Genomic DNA, 20,883 nt, shown 5'->3' with positions numbered 1-20,883 from the left:
GGTATTTTAATCCAGTTTTGAATATATTAATTAATTTTCTTACATTACTCGATATTTAATTGCAAATTTTAACATTATTTTAATCTCTGTAAAATTTACATTCTTTTCCGCACTGGCATGCTAACTGGATGTACATTGTACGTACACTGCAGCAACGAATTGTCTTAGAAGGTGGATATGATGGGTAAATACTCAAACCAAACCTTGCATGAGGGGTACGCAAGCCCTACAATTAGGTATATGCTAGGGGCTACTTATTAAAGGATTTTGAGGGAATGATTTTTGGAGGGGTAATTACAATGAAAATTTTTAAGTTTTCTGTCTTGCCATAAGTTTTAAAGAATTTAACATCGAATGCAATTGGGTATAGAAGAAAAACAGTTTTGGTGTTGTTTTTTCTTATTATGGAGAGGGGGTGGGGGTTGTTATAAAAATTTCATAAGTATTCTGTTATTTTGACTTTATTTCGCGTCGAATGTAAAGAGCCTCATCTTTCAAGCATTTATATAGACATGAAGAAAGTAATTTTGGGGGGCATTTTTTCATTTTTCAGGAGTCTGCATTGAAAAAATTGAAAAAAATTTTTTCCAACTATGCCCGTTTTAAAGAACTTCACGTTGGAGTCAAATACATCTTTCTATCATATCTAGAAACTTGGTAGAATTTATGTAGATTCAAATTTATACATTTAGTCAGTAAGAGAGCTTCATAAAGGGTTTTATATTAATTATATTTGTTTCTTAGTTAAATCATATTGTTTTTTACATAAGTTAAATCAAATTTTTTGCAGATCGTTACTTTTAACTTTTACTTGGAAAACAATCTGAATTTAACGGTTTGTAACGGAACTACCTCAGTCACATAGTATTATTTTAAAACGCCAGAAAAATAAAATACAAATGTAAAATTTTTCGCCAGCAAATGTAAAATTATTCTTCTGATTTTGGAGCAGAATACACAAAACTTCTTTTTGTAATCGAATCAAATACGACTTGAAATGAGCATAGTTATGGTTTTAAAAATTGGAGTGGGTAACTTATTCTTAAAGAAACAAGGAACTTATTGATAATAAAAATAAAGTTACTTTTTAAAAGCGTAAATTTTTATTTTATATTTTTTGTTTTAAATATATAATTTTTTTCGGTAATTAAATACAATTTTTAAATATTAAGTTCAAAGGTTGTTTAAAGTTGATGATATGTTTATAGGTACTATTTTTTATAATAAATAAAATACAGTGAATCGTATACTCAAACTGCATACTTGAAACTTTGTTACCGAATTTTTTAGGTGTATATATGAATATAAACTGTATTTTAATATGACTGATTTTTAGAAAATTCAAAAATTTGTATTCCTTGAAAAATTAACAAAAAATAAAAAACTGTTTGATTAAATTGGATTTATAAAATGTTGGTAATACATCTAGTACTTACAGAGTAGACCGTAAGTGAATACACAGTTATAAAAAGTATTAGTTTATTGATTTCAATTGTAGTTTGGTTTTATCGATATGGGTAGTTCTACAAAAAAGGTAATTTTAAGAGGGCCACTTTATAGCTCCCTGAAATAACGTTAATTGTGGTGTATTATCAAATTTCCATTTGGATTTCCACCTGGGCACTAAAGTTCATCTTATATAAATAAAAATATTCCAGTCAAAAATACTTTAAAATGTCTTCAATTATGCAATTTGTTAAAATATATCCCCTTCAGGACCCACAAAAAAATTTCGTTTATTTCATTTTCTCACTTCCTTACACCTCAAAAATCGGAAAATGAACATTTTCCGTAATTTTGCCTGACCTGTTTAAAATCGAGTATTTTATAGTACATTCTTAACTGCAGGTCATTTTTTATCTCGACAAAACTGAAGACCATTTAATTGCCATATTTCATACACTTTATTCCACTTTTTTAAAACTTCCTATACGCAAAATATCTGAATATCCGCCTATAAAATTTGAAGATGATCATACTCATACTTCATACGTTTTCCGAGAAACAATTACTATGGTATGTGTGCCAGGAAGATACGCGGTATTATTTCTAAATACCGTAAAACAAAATTATTGAAATTCAAATATTGGAGCTATGAGTTTCTAAAAAATAGACCGATAATTCAGATAATTTACAGAGCGATAAAATTAAGGCAAGGATCCAATTAACAACTAATAAAAAAAGTCAACCAATACTATTTTACAACAAGAAAAAATCTGGAAAGTTAGTTGAAGGTAAAGACAATTTGCAGTTGGCTTCGAAAAGCCGGAAGTCCGGAAATCAAAGAAGATTGTACAAAAGACGATTAAGAACAAATAATTTTAAGGTTCTTCATTTTATCTAAACACAGGGACGATTCATAATATTTCTTTATTCAATTTCCAATCTATTACCATTTTTTGCTGATATTAGAAAAAGCAGATAACGTCACTTCTCAATTATTGAAAAAAAAAATTTTTTTTATATGATTAAGCAAGCCATTGTATAGTCTTTTCTTCTAAATTAAAAAAATCTATTATTTTGTAATTTCAACATTTTTAAAGGTTTTATGTTGCTTGAATTTTGTGGTATTTTTGTAAAAATTTTTGAATTTTCTATTTTTGTAACAAAATATTTTTTAAATGCAATGCTTTGATACATTTCTTTTGATTTTTATAGTAAGTAATATAAATAATTTATTTATTTTTTAGCAAAGAGAACATCATTGTTGTTAATATAATAATAATAAATTAATAATACAACAGGTTAATTTAAAATATCGCAGTCATTTTTCTTTTGTTTTTTTTTTTTTAAATATTTACAAATATTTATGTAGAATTTTTCTTTCCACAATAACTTTTCAAACAAAAAGTTTCACTATATGGCTCTTATGATGTAAAATAAAAATGTTGGAAAAAGTGATAATTATAAATTTTATAAAATACAAAAATGAACGATAATGGAAAAGAAATGGATCAAGTGAGTCTAGTACATGCATAAGAGTTGTCTGTCTGAGGTTCAATCTTTGTAAAGGCAAGATCTCGGTACGTTTTAAAATAGAATACTAGAAACTAAGCCAATCCCAATACCAATCTCTTATATTTCAATTGGAAAAATATGGTTTATCTCCACCCGTGAGAAAAGAAGTACGTTTCGCACTCATAGTGCGTGGGCAAAATAGTTCATTACCGTCCCAGTGCGATAATTCATATATTCCCGCACTAGGGCGGTATTGAATTCAGTTACCATAATAACTTGTCTCATTTTCTCTTTTTCTCAATAAGCCATGACAAATTTTAAATAATATTTATCGTTTATTTTCAAATTTTAGAGGCGTAGATAAAGTTTTGTACGATATACGTGTGGTAATGCATTATTAACGTACTTCACCGGTCGTCCAACTCGTGCTACGCACTTGTTGTGCAAGTTTCGCAGGCGTACGTTAGTAATAGTTATCTGTAATTTTATTTTTAAAATAATAGCATTAAAATTGCCATCTAGGAAACATTTTCATTTTTTATTTCAACACCAGCACCCGTATGTATTACTGTTTCTTGTGTTAAATCCATAACATATAATTCCAAATATTTGAAATAATACCTATATGGCGACGCAAAATCTTTATCTAAGCCACCTTCCGCCTCCATTTAACGAAATACATTCGAAATAATTTTGTTGAAAGTATTTACTTAGAACTACTATTGACAATTTTTCAGTTATCTATATAATGGCTGGAAAGTTAGAGAAAAGCACAATTTTTTGAAGTTTTGGGTCTCCGTATTCAGCGCTGTGTTCATTTGAGCAGAATAGAAAACTTTTATTCTTCTTTATTCTCTCTTTTATCCGGTATGCAATTTATTAATATTGAACTAGAAATGGTAAAGATTTGAGATAATACCACAGACAGACATAACGTAATTATAAGGGTTCTGTCTTTTCATCTTTGATGGCGGAACCCTAAAATTGAATTTTTGAATAAAAAAAAAGGAACTTTTAATAAAACTGTATCAAAATACGAAAAATAAAATATGATTGAATTTTGTTTTCTCTAGTGGAGTAACTATCCTATTTTGAATATAAATTCGAGCTGTTAAATTATGTTATACAGTAATACAAAACCAAACGGAAGCTTTTTATTATAAATGAGCTTATAAAACTTTTTCTTTGAAATGAGACGAAAATGATCTTTGTATAAATTGGATCATTCTTTACCAGAATTTTATAAATATGAATATTTCATATTATACCTTCGAAGTTTTTATATTAGAATTTAAGTAGTGTTTTTTTTTTTTTAAATAGAGATTTTAATATTTTGACAATATTTTAGTGAACAAAAGTTGTGCCACAACTAAAGTTATGTTCCCAGAGAATGATTATAATAGCCTCTTCCTTACATGATCCAAATTGCAAATTAAAATTGAGTTTTTATTAAATTGCAGTGTATTTTAAATACTTTGTCCTAAAAAATTGGAAATATTCAATAACTTGTTTATCTTACGATTGACACAAAAACTTTAAAATAATTCTTTTTTTTAGATTAGACATCCATATGGATACAACTTGGTACTTGAGACATAAAAAATTACCAGAAATGGATATTTTTGTATGATTTAAAACAAAGTTTGAAAACTTAAAAAGAAAGTAAAAATTTTCATCTCTCAGAAAAACTCTTTAAAAATGACAACTTTCATGTGTAACGTCCATAAAAGTAACGTCCTTAAAATTTTACATAGGTAGAACGAGAAAAGCGTGGATATACCAAAAAAAAGCCCCATAATTTAATATAGTCATTTTTAATTAAAAACTTTACGCTTTCTAGGTTTTCGTACCCATATTTAAAAGAAGAGGAATACTAGGATTCCTAATATTCAGGCTAATATACAAATAACGAATCGTTTCTGTTAATCGTAAGCTATTACAGTTATTGAGTGTTACGATTTGGCTGGCTATATTATAAGGAGGCATCAGAATAAATGGCCAATAATCTAGAAGATGATAAGATACACCAAAACCACAACCAACGCTCTCTTTCGAAGCTAAAATCGAAATATTCTTATTCTTTTTTTATTCCAAGTTTTTGATATTCTTACGAAAAACTTTTTTCGTATTTAAAACTTTGGACTAACTTTAACAGGCTATAAGAAATACAACAAAATGGTTAAAGAACTGTTGAAGGAAGAGCAAAACTGTCTCTAAATCACTAAATGTAAGAAGCTGTTAGAGATAGAGCAAAACCTTACTAATAAATTATAAATATATAAATAGAAAAATGTTTCTCATAAAAAAACCAAAAATTTTTCATCGGAATATTTTGTTCGTAATCCTAACAGAGTTAGCCCAAATTCGACACGTTCCTCGAAATTCGCTTGTTTTGGCGTACCTTATCACCGTCTAGATTATTGAACATTTAAACTCATACACTTGGTATAATAAATAAAAATATTTTTTTTATAAAAATATATTAACTAAATATTTATCTATGGATGAAGAGTCGACAATTATTTATTTTACTGGTTACTCATGTAACAATTTTACTAATATTTGAGAATTAGACATTCTAGAAAGTTTTTACAAAATCATTTAAAAAAATCGACTGTTTAAATTGCCGACTCTTGCGAATCTTAGGAAATTTTAAGGTTTAATTCCCGTCATCACAGATTTTAAGATTCATAAACTTTAATGAATAAAATTAAGTTTATTTTCTTTTGTTTACTGGCCAAAATATTGAGTAAAAAATATGTTAAATTGTCTACAAATTGTAAATTTTATGATATGTAATATTTTTTGGCTAAAGTTTAATTTTCTTTACTACTGAAAAAAGTCTTTAAGAAGGATTTTCATATATATTTTAATAAATGTAGGTAGGTACATGGTTTTTTCTTAAAAAATTATATAATGATATGTTTTTTTACAGTATAAGCTCAAAAAATAGCAATGTTTTTAATATATTTAAAAAATGATATAATTTTTGAGCTTTGCTCCCTTTGTAATTTTATAAATATCCTTAACATTATCTTTTAATTCGAATAATATTTATATAATATGGGATACTGAGTATGGTAAGCGTTTAAAACTTTTTTTTTGTTACTTTTTTGGCATATGAAATAGAGAATAAATCATGCAGCAATTCCAGGAAAATTTTAGGAATATTAAATTCTAATATAAGAAATATTATTTAATTTTTTTTATACAATTTTGTGAAAATATTTACAAGGATAAGGATTCATTGTTTGATTAACTTCTCTTACAAAATGTATCTTATTATATGATCATAAATAAAGCTAAGCAAGTGAAATTTACAAAATTTAAAAAACCCTCGACAAATGCGATTTAATTCTTGTAAACCGATTTTTGGAAACTTAGAAAACGATGCCACTGAGAAACACACAGACGCACAGATAGACACTTTAAATTTATAACACTCCTTCTTAAATCAAAATCAAAGTAATGGTCAAGGACATCAAATGAGATGAAAAGATACTTAGAGAGCTATCATTATTTGGGACAAATTTTTGGAAATATTTTATTTGAAATTGAAATATTTGAGTTGACCTCGTTTTTTTTGAATTATTGTTTTGAATTACCTAATTATTTTACTATTTCACTTTTCGAAATGAATTAAGCCAAGTTTATTTGACCATTCATTTCAATAGTAATTATTTATATGTTAAAATTATATTCCATGCTTTTTCCAAACTGAATTGATTTTAATTAAAATCGGTTTATCCGTTTAGGCGCTACGATGACACTGACAGAAAAACACACAGACACACACATATTTTTCCGGATCTATTTTCTTTATATGTTTATGAAAAACAATTTGGATATATTTTTGGTCTATTTTTTCGGGTCTATTTTTTCCAGATCTATTTTTTCCATATCAATTTTTCTGGATCTAATTTATTCAATTTATTTGCCATATTCAGATACACTTTGTAAGAATTTTATTAATAAAAATTTCCACGTGTGAGTATAATATTTAGTATAGGTGATTATGTGCACTGCGCATGTTTTATCATTTAAATATTGCCTCACAAGTTTTTCTAAATAAATTTATTTATATATATATATATATATTTTTTAAATATAATTTTTTAATATAACATATATTTTTAGAATTATTTTTCAAAATACATGTCCATTTTCATTTAGAATATTTTTTTAAATAAATGTAAAGATTTTTTGTGCATGTTTGCTTAATGAATAAAACACACTTTTGAGACACCGAGTAAATTATTTAGTTTATCAGAAATAACGAACGATCCTTTGTTCTATATTTATTCTATTTTAATTGAAAAAACAATAGTTTTTAAATAAAAAAAAAATTATTTTTCCAGGCATTTATACTTTTTTGGGATGTTGTAGATAAATGTTGGCAACTTCGATGGTGTTTCTACTTTTTTTATAAGAACAACTAGTATTAGAATAGTATTAGAAAATATGTGTTCGTATACTTGTTCTTTGTTAGCTATTGGGTACGTCTTACAAAATAAATTTCTCTTTTACTAGGTGTTCTCTTATCTCTTCAGATCTTGACACTCAATTTTCAAGTTACAATTACAATTTTCAAGTTATCTGATAACAAATATCCCGTTTCATGTCCGACAAATTGATTTGTTATCTGCCTGGTAAAATATTTAAAAAAACGCATATCCATCAATTTTGCGATTATACCCCGAAGAAGAATGCTCCACTATCGAAGACGTTCCCAACAAGGCATAAAGAACACATCGCAATGGAAATAATCGCAATGGTTTTTAAATTTGGATTTCTGATCTACGGGTATGACTATTAGTTTTTTTGTGAAAAGATTTAAAAAAATACATTTGAAACTTAAACTTAAATTTAACAACACGGACTCTTTATTGTATAGATGGGAATCTTTGTAAATGTAAAATCAATTTGAACATTTTAATTTTCACTAAATTAAAACCTTTTTTCTTATTAATACATTTATTTATGCAAATAATAGCCTGTTTTACATTTATTCTTAAAAAGATTTATGACACCTCACTCTGTTTAAAGAATGTATCACGCTTGACCGAATATTTTAATTGAATACCAGCATTCTATTATGAATAAATATAATATAATACAATATATAATTAACAAAAATGCACAAAACACTTTCTTTTCATTCATTATAGTAACAAAAATAAAATGGAAAAATTTGATTTTTTTAGATTGTGCGTAAAAACAAATTGTGAAAAATTCCTTTGTTTTGTAAATCAATGTCTCAAAATGTAAAACAACATAAATATTTCTTTCTTTTTTTTTTTTAATTGAAAATAAGAATTCAAAGTAAAATCTATTTAAAATCTAATCCAGTAGAATTATTACAATTAAAGTAAACATATTGCAAAAAGCGAAATCATTTTATTTATACTGTTTCAAGTCTCAAATTTATGGAAATGGATTTAATTGGCTAGCCCTTTAAAGCTGTAGTTTGGTTTTCCCACTTAAAAATTAATAATATGTAGATGTTTCGAAAGTCGAATCTATAATGTTCGAACAAATTAATTTTAGTTTTCAGGCAAGTATGTTGGAAGATCAACTCTTTGATGGGAAATTCTAAGTATACGATATTGGACTACAAGGCTGTCTTTATTTTAAAAACAAAAAAATTTTGCTTGTTTTTATTTAGCTTCCCTTGCGTTCCGTTTGGCAACTCACAGCTCGTTAAAAATTATCTACACCTGTAAATGTTTAAATTAGAAAGTTATTCTTTATAAAACAACAAACTTTTATTGAAGACAAATTTTTTTCCTTAAACTAATTAATTTGGCAGAAATGGAAAGCAAAAATCTGTCTACTTATATTTAGATGAAAATAGGTGTGATAGGTACATTTAATTTTTGGTAATAATGAGAAATAGAAGAAAATTTTATATAACAAAGTTTATTTTTTAAAAAGATCAACATCTTTCATTAGAAAAATGTTCGAGTTCGAATCGATGGAAATCAAAAGAAAAAATAAATACCTATAGATTTTAGAATTTGATATACACCGATATTATAAAATTTACGAAAAAATATTTCCTTTAAAAGTTGATTGTTAATTAAGAAATAATAACTTTCGAATTTTAACATTTCTCTATCTCTTATCGTTTACGGACATTCAAATTTTCAAAAATCCTGAAATTTAAGTTAAAAGAGGTCTTTGTGAGATGCCCGCTTCCGATTAGAAAACTTTTCAAAAAATAGAGTAGAAAACTAATGCAAAATTTTTCGACTCCTTGTATAGAAGCTGTTAGTTTACTTGTTTATTTTTAGTTTTGCACTAGTAAAGACTCTTTGTGTTATCGACATAAACAATTTTCTTGTGTAGCTTGTAAAAATAATTATTAATGTTAATGTTGGCGTAGGGAAATTGTTAAACTTATTAAAAGCCTTTTGTTTAAAGTTGATTAAAAATCAATGATTTAAATTTGATTTTCATGGATTTTGTAACTAATGCTAAGTAAACGAATATATTGAGTGCGTTGAAAAAACATGAAAGGTAATTTAGAAAGGCAATAGCACATTGGACACTTGACTATTTTTGGCTTTAAATGAAAAAATATTCGATACAAAAAATATTGCATAGCATGATAAAAGAGAAGTTATTTTCCGCGTAATTTGACTCTAATTTTTGACAGTCACTGTTTATAAAAGTTGTGTAGCAGGAATACAACTTTTCAAATTTTAATTATTGAAGTACTTTTACCAACATTGTAATTAAGCGCAGGTGTGTCGAAGTTCGAGTTGAGCAGTTGGAATGTATCTTGAAATAATAATCATAGCACTTTTTGCATTGTAAAAGAAACAATACTACTGAACTATTAATATCAAAAGTAAAATCTATTTAGCAAATATAACTTTAATTTTTATTAAACCTTTCTAATTTCCCAACGAAAATTATATGTTTTGCAAAATGTTAATTTTCGATAGAAAATGAGCTTTTATTTGATATCCAAATAATTAAAAAATATTTATTAAATGTTCTTAGTAAATTTTTTAAAAATGATTTTTAAGCTTTTAACGGTTTTTTAAACTTTTTTTTTTAATTTCCTTTTAATTTTTTTTTTAATTAGTTGATATTTTTTAACACTAACATTAAGTATATAAATATTGCTTTAATCAGAACGATATTTTCATTTTATCGAAAAGATTCAAATCGAATTTACATCGAATAATATTAGCCTTTCTGTCTTTTTTGAAAATATACAATTTTTTTAATATTCTTTTTGAATCTATCCAATTACTTATAATAATTCAGCCATTTTTACATTGAATTAGTTAATTGTGATGATTTTGTAATAACTAAACGATAATTTAATACATGTTTCGGATGAATGAAAATAGTTATTCTAGAATTAGATAAAAACAACAGCCTTGAGAATTGATCATTTGTAAATACCGATTCCAAACTAAGCCCAAATAATAAAAGGAGAAAACTTTTGTCATTGTTGAAGAGAAATTCAATAATAAAGAAAATTGAAGGCTTACCATGACCGATTGTTTTTGTGTTTTAAAAAAGTCATTGAAAACAGAAGTCGTGCTAACGTAGGTACGTAAGTGGCAAATTGGCTAAATACCCGTACCTACGAATATGGGTTCGTATTTTTTACTCACTTTTTCGAGAAAGACCTTTTATTTTGTAGTAATTTAAATAATACAAAACAAATAGTTTTCATTCAAAATCACTTTCTTTTATCAATCTTAATTTTTCGAAAGCAGATTTAAAATCAAAACCAGATAGAGCACGGCCGCTTGTCTATGAATGCCAAACTTCCTTTCCTTAAAGGTACAATGGAAATAGAGTAAGAATCTAATGTTCTAATTGGCTCAGTGGCTGGAAGGTTGCAGTTTGGAATCCGGCAGTCCAATCAATTATAATTAATGGGGCGGTAAATTAATCACAAAGTCGTCGCTTGTATAAGAACTAAGCCCACGTCATAAATTTAATTATTTGTATAAATTCCAATGCAATTTAAAACAAATGTAGATTAAAAATAATGATGTGGGTGACCACTTTTACAGACGTATATATGTCTAAAAAAGGGAGGTTAGACCCCATTATTATTATTATTATCATTGTAATTATTATTAATACTCCGATTGACTAGCCCAATGTAAAAGAATGATGGCTTACAATTATTTTTTAAGAGAATCGAATTCACTGAAAACAAAAAACAACACAAATAATCGAGCTAATTTAAAATTTGTTGCGTTAATAAAAAACATATACTTTTTCTTAATCAACACTTATCGTTAACGGTTTCCCTTTGGGATCGTCAAATCGATCCATTGTTCGTATATTTGATATTGCAATAATAGCAAAGGATAATGCCACACCTAATATAGCTGTTACCAATAATCCAGACCATATTGGAATTGTTGTAAAGTTCACACAATCATACGCATCATTAAAACGTTGTTTCGCTATTGGAGCCGGTTGTACTTGAATATTTGTTAAAGTTAATGTAGTAGTCCCATTTCGAAACACTGTTAAACCACTACAATGAAATGAAAATCCACGTGCAGCTGATATATCTTGTGTAGTACTTAATGTCCAATCTTTATGGTTAGTATCTTGTAGTTCCACAATTTGTAATGACCAATAACCATTACTTGTGGTAAGAAAACGAAATCTCAAAACAACTTTTTCGGCTTCTTCTAATGAGAAGGTAATTATTAAACGAGTTATTTGATCTCGTTTATCCGCTGTAACTAACGCAGCCTTTTTTAAAGTATATACATTTTCGGTATCATTTTCACTTAAACGTAATACCGGATATAAACTACTATAAAGCATTGCTTTTTCTTTTGCATAATAAATTCCTGGTCCATAATCGGGTAATTTGTTATTACGTACTGCACGTCGTACAATATTGTGTTTTTCTAAGGCATAATTATTTTTTATTAATATTGCCAAGATATTGTCAGCATTGTATTCATTTAATAATTTTAAATATTTATCAGCAATTTGATGATCTTTTTCTGCGTCTGTACCATCCACATAAACTGAAAAAAGACAAAGAACGTAAATTTCATTTCAACTTGAAAATGTCATAACGACTAAGAAATAAATTAATTTGATTGAGCTACAATCTCAAGTAGGAAATGGAAAGCTTCACGAAAGCATCAAAGTTGAGTCATCGAAGTTGTTATTTCAATCGTTTCCTAAGCCTCGATCAAGTCTAACAAAATCCTCTTGGCTAAATGGTTTGCCGATTCAGAGGTTCTACCCATAAGGAAGTGAAAAAAGGGAGGCAAAGTTAGTATGACACAACCTGATTTCTTGGTCCAACCTACTTCAAATTTTTCATAAACATTCAGCGAGTATCATGCGCTTAATTTTATTTTCAAAAACATTGGGCAATCCAAGGCAATTTTTTTTAAAGTTGATATTGTCCAGCAAAGCGTACGGGTATCTGCTAGTATATCATATAAAATATCAAATAATTCAAAGCTATTCTTTTCATATGGTCGGCAAATACTATGTATATGGAATATATCAAGGTTTACTAAGTTTAGTTCCAAGTTTGTCTTGCTTAAAAATTAATAATCGGTTAATTAAGTCTTGGGTCCGTAGGACTCATCTTGTAAACCGTTAGAAATAGAAAACAAAGTTTAAATGTAGAAAATGTTCCTTATCAAAAAATAAACAACTTTTGTTTGAAATATTTTTTCGTAAAAACGTTTGCCCATGAGGACGCAAATTAGCGCAAATTGTATAGTATGTATTATATGGGAATATCAGTTATGTATGTGTGGCATTTAATATGTATGTGTAATGTGATAAAGTAATCAACTCTGTACATCGTATTTTAACAATTGAAGAGCTTAGTGGATGAACATGTTAAGTGACATTTTTGAGGAAATCGAGATTTTCATGTGGATGAACATGTTATGCTCTCCTTTAAACACAGCATGTTTCCCGTTTTCGCTAAGCTTTCAAATAAAGCTATTTTCAGTGGATGAAGTTGTTATGTCTTGCATATAACTTGTTATGCAAGTTAAAAACTTTACAGCTGATTATCTCGATTCCACTTAATTGTCTCATAACATCTTCATCCACTAAACTCTTCAATTAATTCAGTCAATTGTTTGTTTTCACTTGTTAAATATGAAATTATTTATTTAATAGCATTGTTACATAAATGAGGAAATGCCGAAAGTAATCGACAACATAATACATCAACGAAAATTTCTGGAATTTCTCTAAAGGATTGAAAAATTATGCAAAATTTTAAGGAAAATGGAAATGATTTTCAATCCATTACAATTTTGCAAAATTTCAGAATTTTTCCCCTATATTGTGTGGCCATGGTATTTGTTTATTGATTTGATCTATAACAATCACTAAATATAATTAATACAAAACTCATACTCATTGTGTCTATAAATATTGACGTGGCATTAGTTACATGATTTCAATTCAATTTAAAAAACTATTATTTTATAACTTGAAATAAAACCGTAGTTTATTTATTTTAGAAAACTCTCTAGAGAGACTTTTCCATTTTGAAACAAATAAAAAGCTTCATTTATTTTCTAACACTGTACAATTGTGTACATAAATGACAATCTCCAGAGAGTTTCAACTGATAATACATGACACTCGTTTTTCTAAAAACCATTTTTTTATTTCATCACTTGACCGAGTTTTTAGTACAAAAAAAAATCTCATGCTAAATAGAAAATTTAAACTAGCTGTACATAGAAAGGTATATATCGTGTTATATTCATTGTGTGTCTAGAAACTTGATATTTTGAACAGATAATTAAATTATCACACATGAAATTTTAGTTTAAACATTATGTCTCCGTCATAGTCATAATAGGGTATCACACCACATATCCCGACACAAATTATATGGAAAAGTTTTTTTTGGTGGTGTCTATCGTGATTTTGAAATATATTATACCTACTTATTCTGTGTCAAAGAATCTCGATATCATTAGCCTATGAAAACTACTGTTTTGGTGTGATAACAATTTGTACTTGTTGATTTTAGCGAATAAAATACGACATAGGATATCATTCAGAAAAAGTCTGTTAATTTGATGGACAACTTTAAATTAAAATAAATGTTTCCTCAGAAATTGAATTAAAATTTAAATAAATGAATTCTAATCAAGTTCAGTCGACTTGAAGAGAGTTAACTTTAAAATGAAAGAAATTATAAATGAAAGACCTGTCATCTTTGATACTATAATATAATAAGTCATGAATAATTTTTTGCTTCAGTACTATGTAAATGGCGATTTCCATTTTTACCCCTCAAGTATAGTAGTACTCCTCAATACACTTTTCGCATTTCTCAGAATAGCGATCAAAATTTCGTAACTTGTGAAATTCTACGTAAAAAATATGAAATACCACTTTTAAAATTTTTTTCTCAAATGGCTAAATAAGAATGCTTTCAGTATGCCAACGAATACGTTTTGCGATAATTATGAAGCTGCATATAGCTGCACGGGTCTTTAAAAATAATATATATATGCGGACGAATTGTTAACGAAATATATCATTTGTGAAGATATTTTAAAAGTTTATTAAAAGCTCCCAACGAGAATTTTAAGTGTGCTTGCAACACATCTAATACAATTGAAGGCTGATATAGTATTGAAACTCAGCTCTTTCCAAATCTAATGCTTCGAGGCCAGTGAATAAGTTCGTTACCATAAAGTATGGAAATGGGGTGAAGAAAAATAAATATGTAAACATTATTAGATAAACATTATTAATTTATCAACACAATGATTTTGTGATGATTTATATCGATCTTTTCGAACAGCCAAAAAAATATAAATCGGAAAAATCTATAAAATACATTTATAACTGTGAAAAATCGAACAATGGTAAAATTATCTAATCAAATATTTCACCAACGATCACAGTCGTTCGAAGGTCTCTTAACAGAGTATTGAATTATTCTTATTGTACGTCAATAGAAAATTGTCAAGCTCATATTTTGACTTTTTCGGAATTTCAAGCTTCTTCTCAATTCTACGAATCTATGAACTTCGTTTCAATCACTAATGAATTTCAAAATAATTGAAATCATGAAACTTTAAAGTATACCAAAGGTTTGTGCTCATTATTAAAGGAATGGAAACATGTAAAACATAAAAATCCGTTTCCTAGTTAGCATGAATATGTACAATTTATCCATTACTAAATCGGAAATGAGGTTAAAGCTGCTGTCTATTGTTAATATATAAACTCAAAAGTATTATTCTAGTTTTAAATTAGATTAGAATAATAATATAAATGTGTTGTACATTACTTTATTACATTAATGCTTTTACAAGTACAAAATTTAATAATAAACAAAAAACACACAAAAATGGATTAAATGAACCATTCAAACACGAAAACATACTCTATTTGTTTTGCTTATTCAAGCATGTGGGTAAAATTGTCTGGGTAAGCCCATTCTTTAAGTGCGAAAATTAAAATTTTTCGGCTATCTTATATAAGTCGGCTCATTGAAGTTTTTTACTCTGCTTCTCGAATAACTTAGAAACTGAACTGGCATATCATCGCTGTTTTAGTTGCTCTTTAAACGAGATGAAAGCCTTTCTCTCTGAATGTTCATTATAATAAGAAACTTCCATATTTCCATAAATTCTATACATGTTCTAACTTTATTTTATGCTAAATAATAACTAAAACGTCATTAAAGTTGCCTATATAAATAATGTATTCATAGGTTTTACCTCTATACAAAATACCTGGTAATAATACAGTTAATAGTGAAGCCCGTTAAACACTTGCCCATAATGCACTAAATTACAGGAGTTTTTTAATGATCTACAATAATAACTATTTCAGTTTTAAGTCTAAAGTACACGGTTAAGGAGATATAGATCGAAACGGTTTTTCTCAAAATGGAAGCACTTCAAATTTTTAAGGATTTTGTAAGCGTTTTTATGAATCCAGTATATTATAACCTACTTTATCCTACTTGCTTGTGTATAAACCGAAAACAGATTAGAATTTTAATAACGCTCATGTATCGCACAAACTTAATTCAAAAAATGTTTCAAAAATAATCAATTTAAAATTTATCTTTTAAAGTTAAACGAGCAATTCTTGTATATATACGTATAACGGCTGCAACGATATTCATGAAAATTAGTAAACAGGGGGTTTTTGGTTCCGTTGTTCAGGAAAAACTGAAACTTTCACTGCAAAATATGACTTCCTGACATCTATTGGCGACGAAATTAAGTACATTACCGGGACATTCAAATTGGTAATTGTGTGGAGACAATTTATATGGTTATTATATTAGTGTTTGTGCCTTTTTAATTAAAAAAATACCGAGTTAAGCTCGGTCATCCAGGTACTGGTTATAATATTTTACCTACGCCCGTGAGGAAAGAAACACTTTTCTGTCAGTATGCGTGGGAAAAGAGAGACTAAGACTTCACAATTAAAAGGCGTAGGATTATAACGCATTATTAACGTTTTTTTTTTTTGCGAATTTCACTAGTATCGTAACTAACCTTTGGTTACTAATATATGATCCAAGTAAATAACTATAATATACTGATGTCACTTGAGTGTTTTCTGCTAGATTTTTAAATGAATATTATTAATATGTCGTGTTTACTCAGTTTCATTGATATTTAAATTACAATCGAATCATTGTAGGTGGTTGAATAATTTTCACTCTAAAACGACCACCTACGTTTTGTAGTCGTAATATTGTTTAACGCCAACTAAAGCTCAAATAAGTAAATTTAAAATAACTGACGGCGTATAGCCTGTGGTTCTTTGATATGAATATCTTATATACCCCTGGAGTGCTTATTTTGAAAATGGCCAAATGATTTGAGAGTATCTTTGTGCAGAATACCAATTGAAAATTTTCCATCAATAGAGTTTGAACAGTCTTACCTAAAATTAAGCTCATTCAGGTACACTGCTCTCCCACGATTTTTAAAAAAATATTCTATTGTGGAAAAATGTTTTTCGCAATAAATTATGTTATTAGGTGGTTGCCTAAATTTTTGAAACGAAGTTCCTTAACGCGGTTTGTCTTGGTGACAAACTAGTACAAATCGTCACGTAATCTCAAACAAATTCACTATTCAGCAATCTAAACCAAATTCACTAAATAATTATAATTAATTATTTTACAGCTTTATTTATTTGAGCAATCAATAACAGATTGCATGCATAATACAGATTTAGAAAGATAAGTTAACAAAATTGTATATAAGTATTTATTTAACATTTATATTTGTTTTAGTACAGGTTTCGTAAGGAAATTCGTTTCCAACGGGGATCCCACGACCACACTCTTTCGTTTTAATATTTTAAATATAATTACATAATTACACACAGCGACGTCCAATACATCATATACTAGAATACCGACATCATGCTTATAAAAAGCTACACAAATTATAAAATATAATATAAAATAACTGCAATGTTTACATTGTCTAGATCGTTATACGCAATTTTATATCTACCATGCCATAAAAGTTGCCTATATATATTATCATATTTTAACAAGAATAATAGTAGGCGGTTTTATAAACTGTGTGCTTCAGGATTAATGTGCATTTCTTTTCTTATAAATAAATAAATCTAGTTATAAAGAAATTATACCACTCAAATATCTCTGTAATACGTAGGGCATTTACAAGGTCGAATTAAAGATCTTTAAAAGAAGTACTTATTAATAGTTTTTGAAGAGAAATAGCGTATGAGGTATTGTCACGGCCATATAATACATCAAAAATCACGCTACACAACGATGAATATAAGCGAGCCACATTAAGGACGTTCCCAAAAAAATGATTGCTTGAAAATATTGGGACGTTTCAAATTTTGAAGGGAAGGTTGGTAAGGGCTGATAAACTTCCCCAGGACTTGGATCTACCGTTGATTTAGTTGGCTATGAAAATGTTTATGTGATATATTATTATATGTTGAATTTATAAAAATCGCATATGTCCTTATCACTTTCTTCATTTAATTTTCTTGTTGTCTTTACTTCATTTTATTAATTTATCTATTTTGGTTCAAGAAATACCTCAAAATTCCAGACAGTAACAGTCCGACCTTCTCATTAAGCCATCAAGTGCCAGTCTGTATTGTACTGAGCATTGTTTTGTAACCTCAACAATAATTTCAAATATATTCATAAAAAAAAGGCTGGTTGTATCCGAGCTTTATATTTCTGTTCTATCATAGACAGTTAAAATAAAGTAACATTATGACATTGTCTGCGATGGGATTTACCTAACATATCCTGTAGGGTCGTCCTGATACATCCCACGTTTTTTTCTTGCATGTATAATAATAAACATAATTTATTGATAAATTCATTAGTATAATTAATCTAATTAAAAAAAAGGGTGGAAAATTATTAATATTCGATATTATTAAACAATGTTATGGTGACAACTTTTTTAGCCATGCATTTTTTATTTACAATTAAAATTAAATTTAAACTTACCTGTTGAAAAACTATCCAATTGTATTGGTAAATTTTCTGGTATATAAACAGATATACGACTTTCAACAAGTTGTCGAAACTTTGGTAAATTTAATTTTGCAATTGTTGAATGATTGGAAGTATTATCAACAAATGCAATAACCTTTTCTGGTTTTAGAATATCTAACATAAAATGAAAATAATCATTATTAAAAATTGTTAAAGGACTTGGTGCAATATTTTCTAAATGATTATGACTCCAAAAAATTATTTCACAATTTATCGAACAATTCGATAATAGAATTATTGTTAACACTAAAAAACAATTATTTTGATTTTTATTAAATTTTTTAAACATTTTATTTTATTTTATTTTATTTTCTCTTTTTATTTTTAGACAATTTTATTTAATTGTTTTTGTTGTTCGAAATTTCGATTTGATTTCGGTATTAAAAATTTAAGAATGTTTTACATTCTGTGCGCTTGAAATAAATGAAAACTTTGGTTAATCACAAAAAAGCTTAACACTTGGATTTTCCTAGCCTCGAAAAATTTTATTTCTATAATAATATTTTCTATGATGAAAACAAAAAACAATCAATACATTTTCAAATATGTATGTATTTTCCAACCACTACTGACTCTATTACTTGATGGTCGAATGGTATATATACATTACGCATGCGTAGAAGGCTTTCCAAAAAAAATGTTCCACACTGTAAGTACAAGAATAGTGAAAATTATACGCACACGTAAACTAAACCGTTTATAATGTTTATAATAACACATCTAGGCAAAAAACTTTAAAGTACGCAAAAAAACAAGACGTACTATATTTCGCACAAACTGATATAATTTAATTCAAAAGCTTACAAAATTATTTTTAAAAGATCAAGTAAACAATGCGATTTAATTTTCAGAGCCTGGGATACATGGTAACATTTTGGAGTGCTTTTTTTAATGGGTATGTTTCTTGATAGACAAAAAATTAACCGTTGAAATTTAGTTAAAAATAATGTAGGGTTAAATGTTTCGGGTAATAAAGTTTCACAAAATTTACTTTCTTTGTATAACTTTCTAATATGTTCCAAATTTAACCAAAGTCCTTGAAGCGTATCAAATTAGGAAAATTACGACACTTCAGAACCTAAATAAAGTGGGAGTCAATTTTCTCTAAAGTTTAAAACAATTGAAAACAAACAATTGACTGATTTAATTGTTGAAATACCTTATATAGAAAGTGGAAATTTTCGGAGTACGAGTGGATACCCAATATTCCTCGAATTATTTGAAAACTGGATAAAAATGGAAAGCTTTAGTACCTCCTAAATAATTTCGTTGTAATAAATACATAATTTTGAGTAACCCGGCGTACCTATGTGCCTATCTATGAAAAACGTATATGTTTAGTTTTTCATTAACATATTTATTAAAATATGATAAACTTACGGACAAAAAACTTGGGTTGATTTTTTAGAGTAGCCTAGTTTTATCTATACGTGTATACCTTTATACCAAATTTTCATATTGGTAGTATCATATCTAAACTGCCAGAATGCTTTTAAGTATCAGTAACTCAAAATGTTTCAAACAAAAACTGCACTGATATTGAAATAGGTAATAAATAAATCCAAATTAAGATTTTATTGCAATTATTAAAAAAAATTATTTCTTTTCAGTTTACAAGCTTTATTTTATTCTGCATTCGATTCGTTAGAGCTTTAGGAAACTTTGTGACTTAAATTGATTTATAAGAAATTAAAAATATGCAATTTGCATAAATAATATGCATTTTATAATAGGGTATTATCATTAGTCAAAAATAAATCATGAAATTTGAAAAAAGCTAAAATTTATGTAAAAATATACTTAAATATTCTGATTTAGGGTCATAAAAGCACGTTTTTCTTAAACTAATGCGTAATTTTTAAACTGTATATCACGTGACCTAAAACGCGGGTAAGCCCTGCTGTGATGTCATAGCGGTATGAGTCATAGACCATCAGTTAGTTCAGTGTAGACAGTTGGGTATAATATATACATAGATAATAAGTATTTAGATTTATTATAATCAGATGTCTATGAATATATCTGTCAAATTTATTTGTGTTATTTCGTATAGTGATACCAGTGATATCCATATTACGTCATCAAATTGGATGCCCGCGTTTTTGACAGTTTAAAAAAGGTTTAAAATTTAATTTAATTTTTTGGCAAGAAAGCGTGTGTATTTTTCCGAAAAAAATTTTTGGTGGCTTTTTATTAGCAAAATCAACATTTTGAAGTACTTTTCCAAAAAAGAGTGGAATACCCTATTGCATTTTAAATTAACCGTACATTTTATACATAATGAAAGAGACACAACAACCAATATGTCAAACCTGCAATCAACCCATCACCGTAGAGCACAATTTACTCACCTGTTAAATAAATCAAAAAGAAATAAATAATGAGGT

At 27.5% G+C, this 20,883-nt stretch overlaps 1 protein-coding gene across 1 annotated transcript; it reads right to left on the bottom strand.

Moving 5' to 3' along the window:
• Positions 1-10,410: 10,410 nt before the first annotated feature.
• LOC123291406 lies at positions 10,411-19,780 on the bottom strand. The gene is made up of 3 exons (XM_044871683.1): positions 19,750-19,780; positions 18,449-18,742; positions 10,411-11,984 (listed from the first exon to the last, which is right to left on the bottom strand). The coding sequence occupies exons 1-3, from the start codon at positions 19,778-19,780 to the stop codon at positions 11,215-11,217; spliced, it is 1,095 nt and encodes a 364-aa protein (XP_044727618.1). The 3' UTR covers positions 10,411-11,214.
• Between the last annotated feature and the right edge of the window lie 1,103 nt (positions 19,781-20,883).

The sequence above is a fragment of the Chrysoperla carnea genome, chromosome 1, assembly GCF_905475395.1.
Source record: "Chrysoperla carnea chromosome 1, inChrCarn1.1, whole genome shotgun sequence".
NCBI classification, from domain to species: domain Eukaryota; kingdom Metazoa; phylum Arthropoda; class Insecta; order Neuroptera; family Chrysopidae; genus Chrysoperla; species Chrysoperla carnea.
Note: the sequence above shows the minus strand (reverse complement) of the source record. Positions and strands in the feature narration are given on the sequence as shown.

Coding starts and splice junctions, on each gene's coding strand:
- LOC123291406 (XM_044871683.1), bottom strand. CDS start 19,780: ATGTATTTATTACAACGAAATTATTTAGGAG. Junction 18,743..19,749: donor ACAACGAAATTATTTAGGAG/GTACTAAAGCTT, acceptor ATTGTTTTTTAG/TGTTAACAATAATTCTATTA. Junction 11,985..18,448: donor ATTGGATAGTTTTTCAACAG/GTAAGTTTAAAT, acceptor GTCTTTTTTCAG/TTTATGTGGATGGTACAGAC.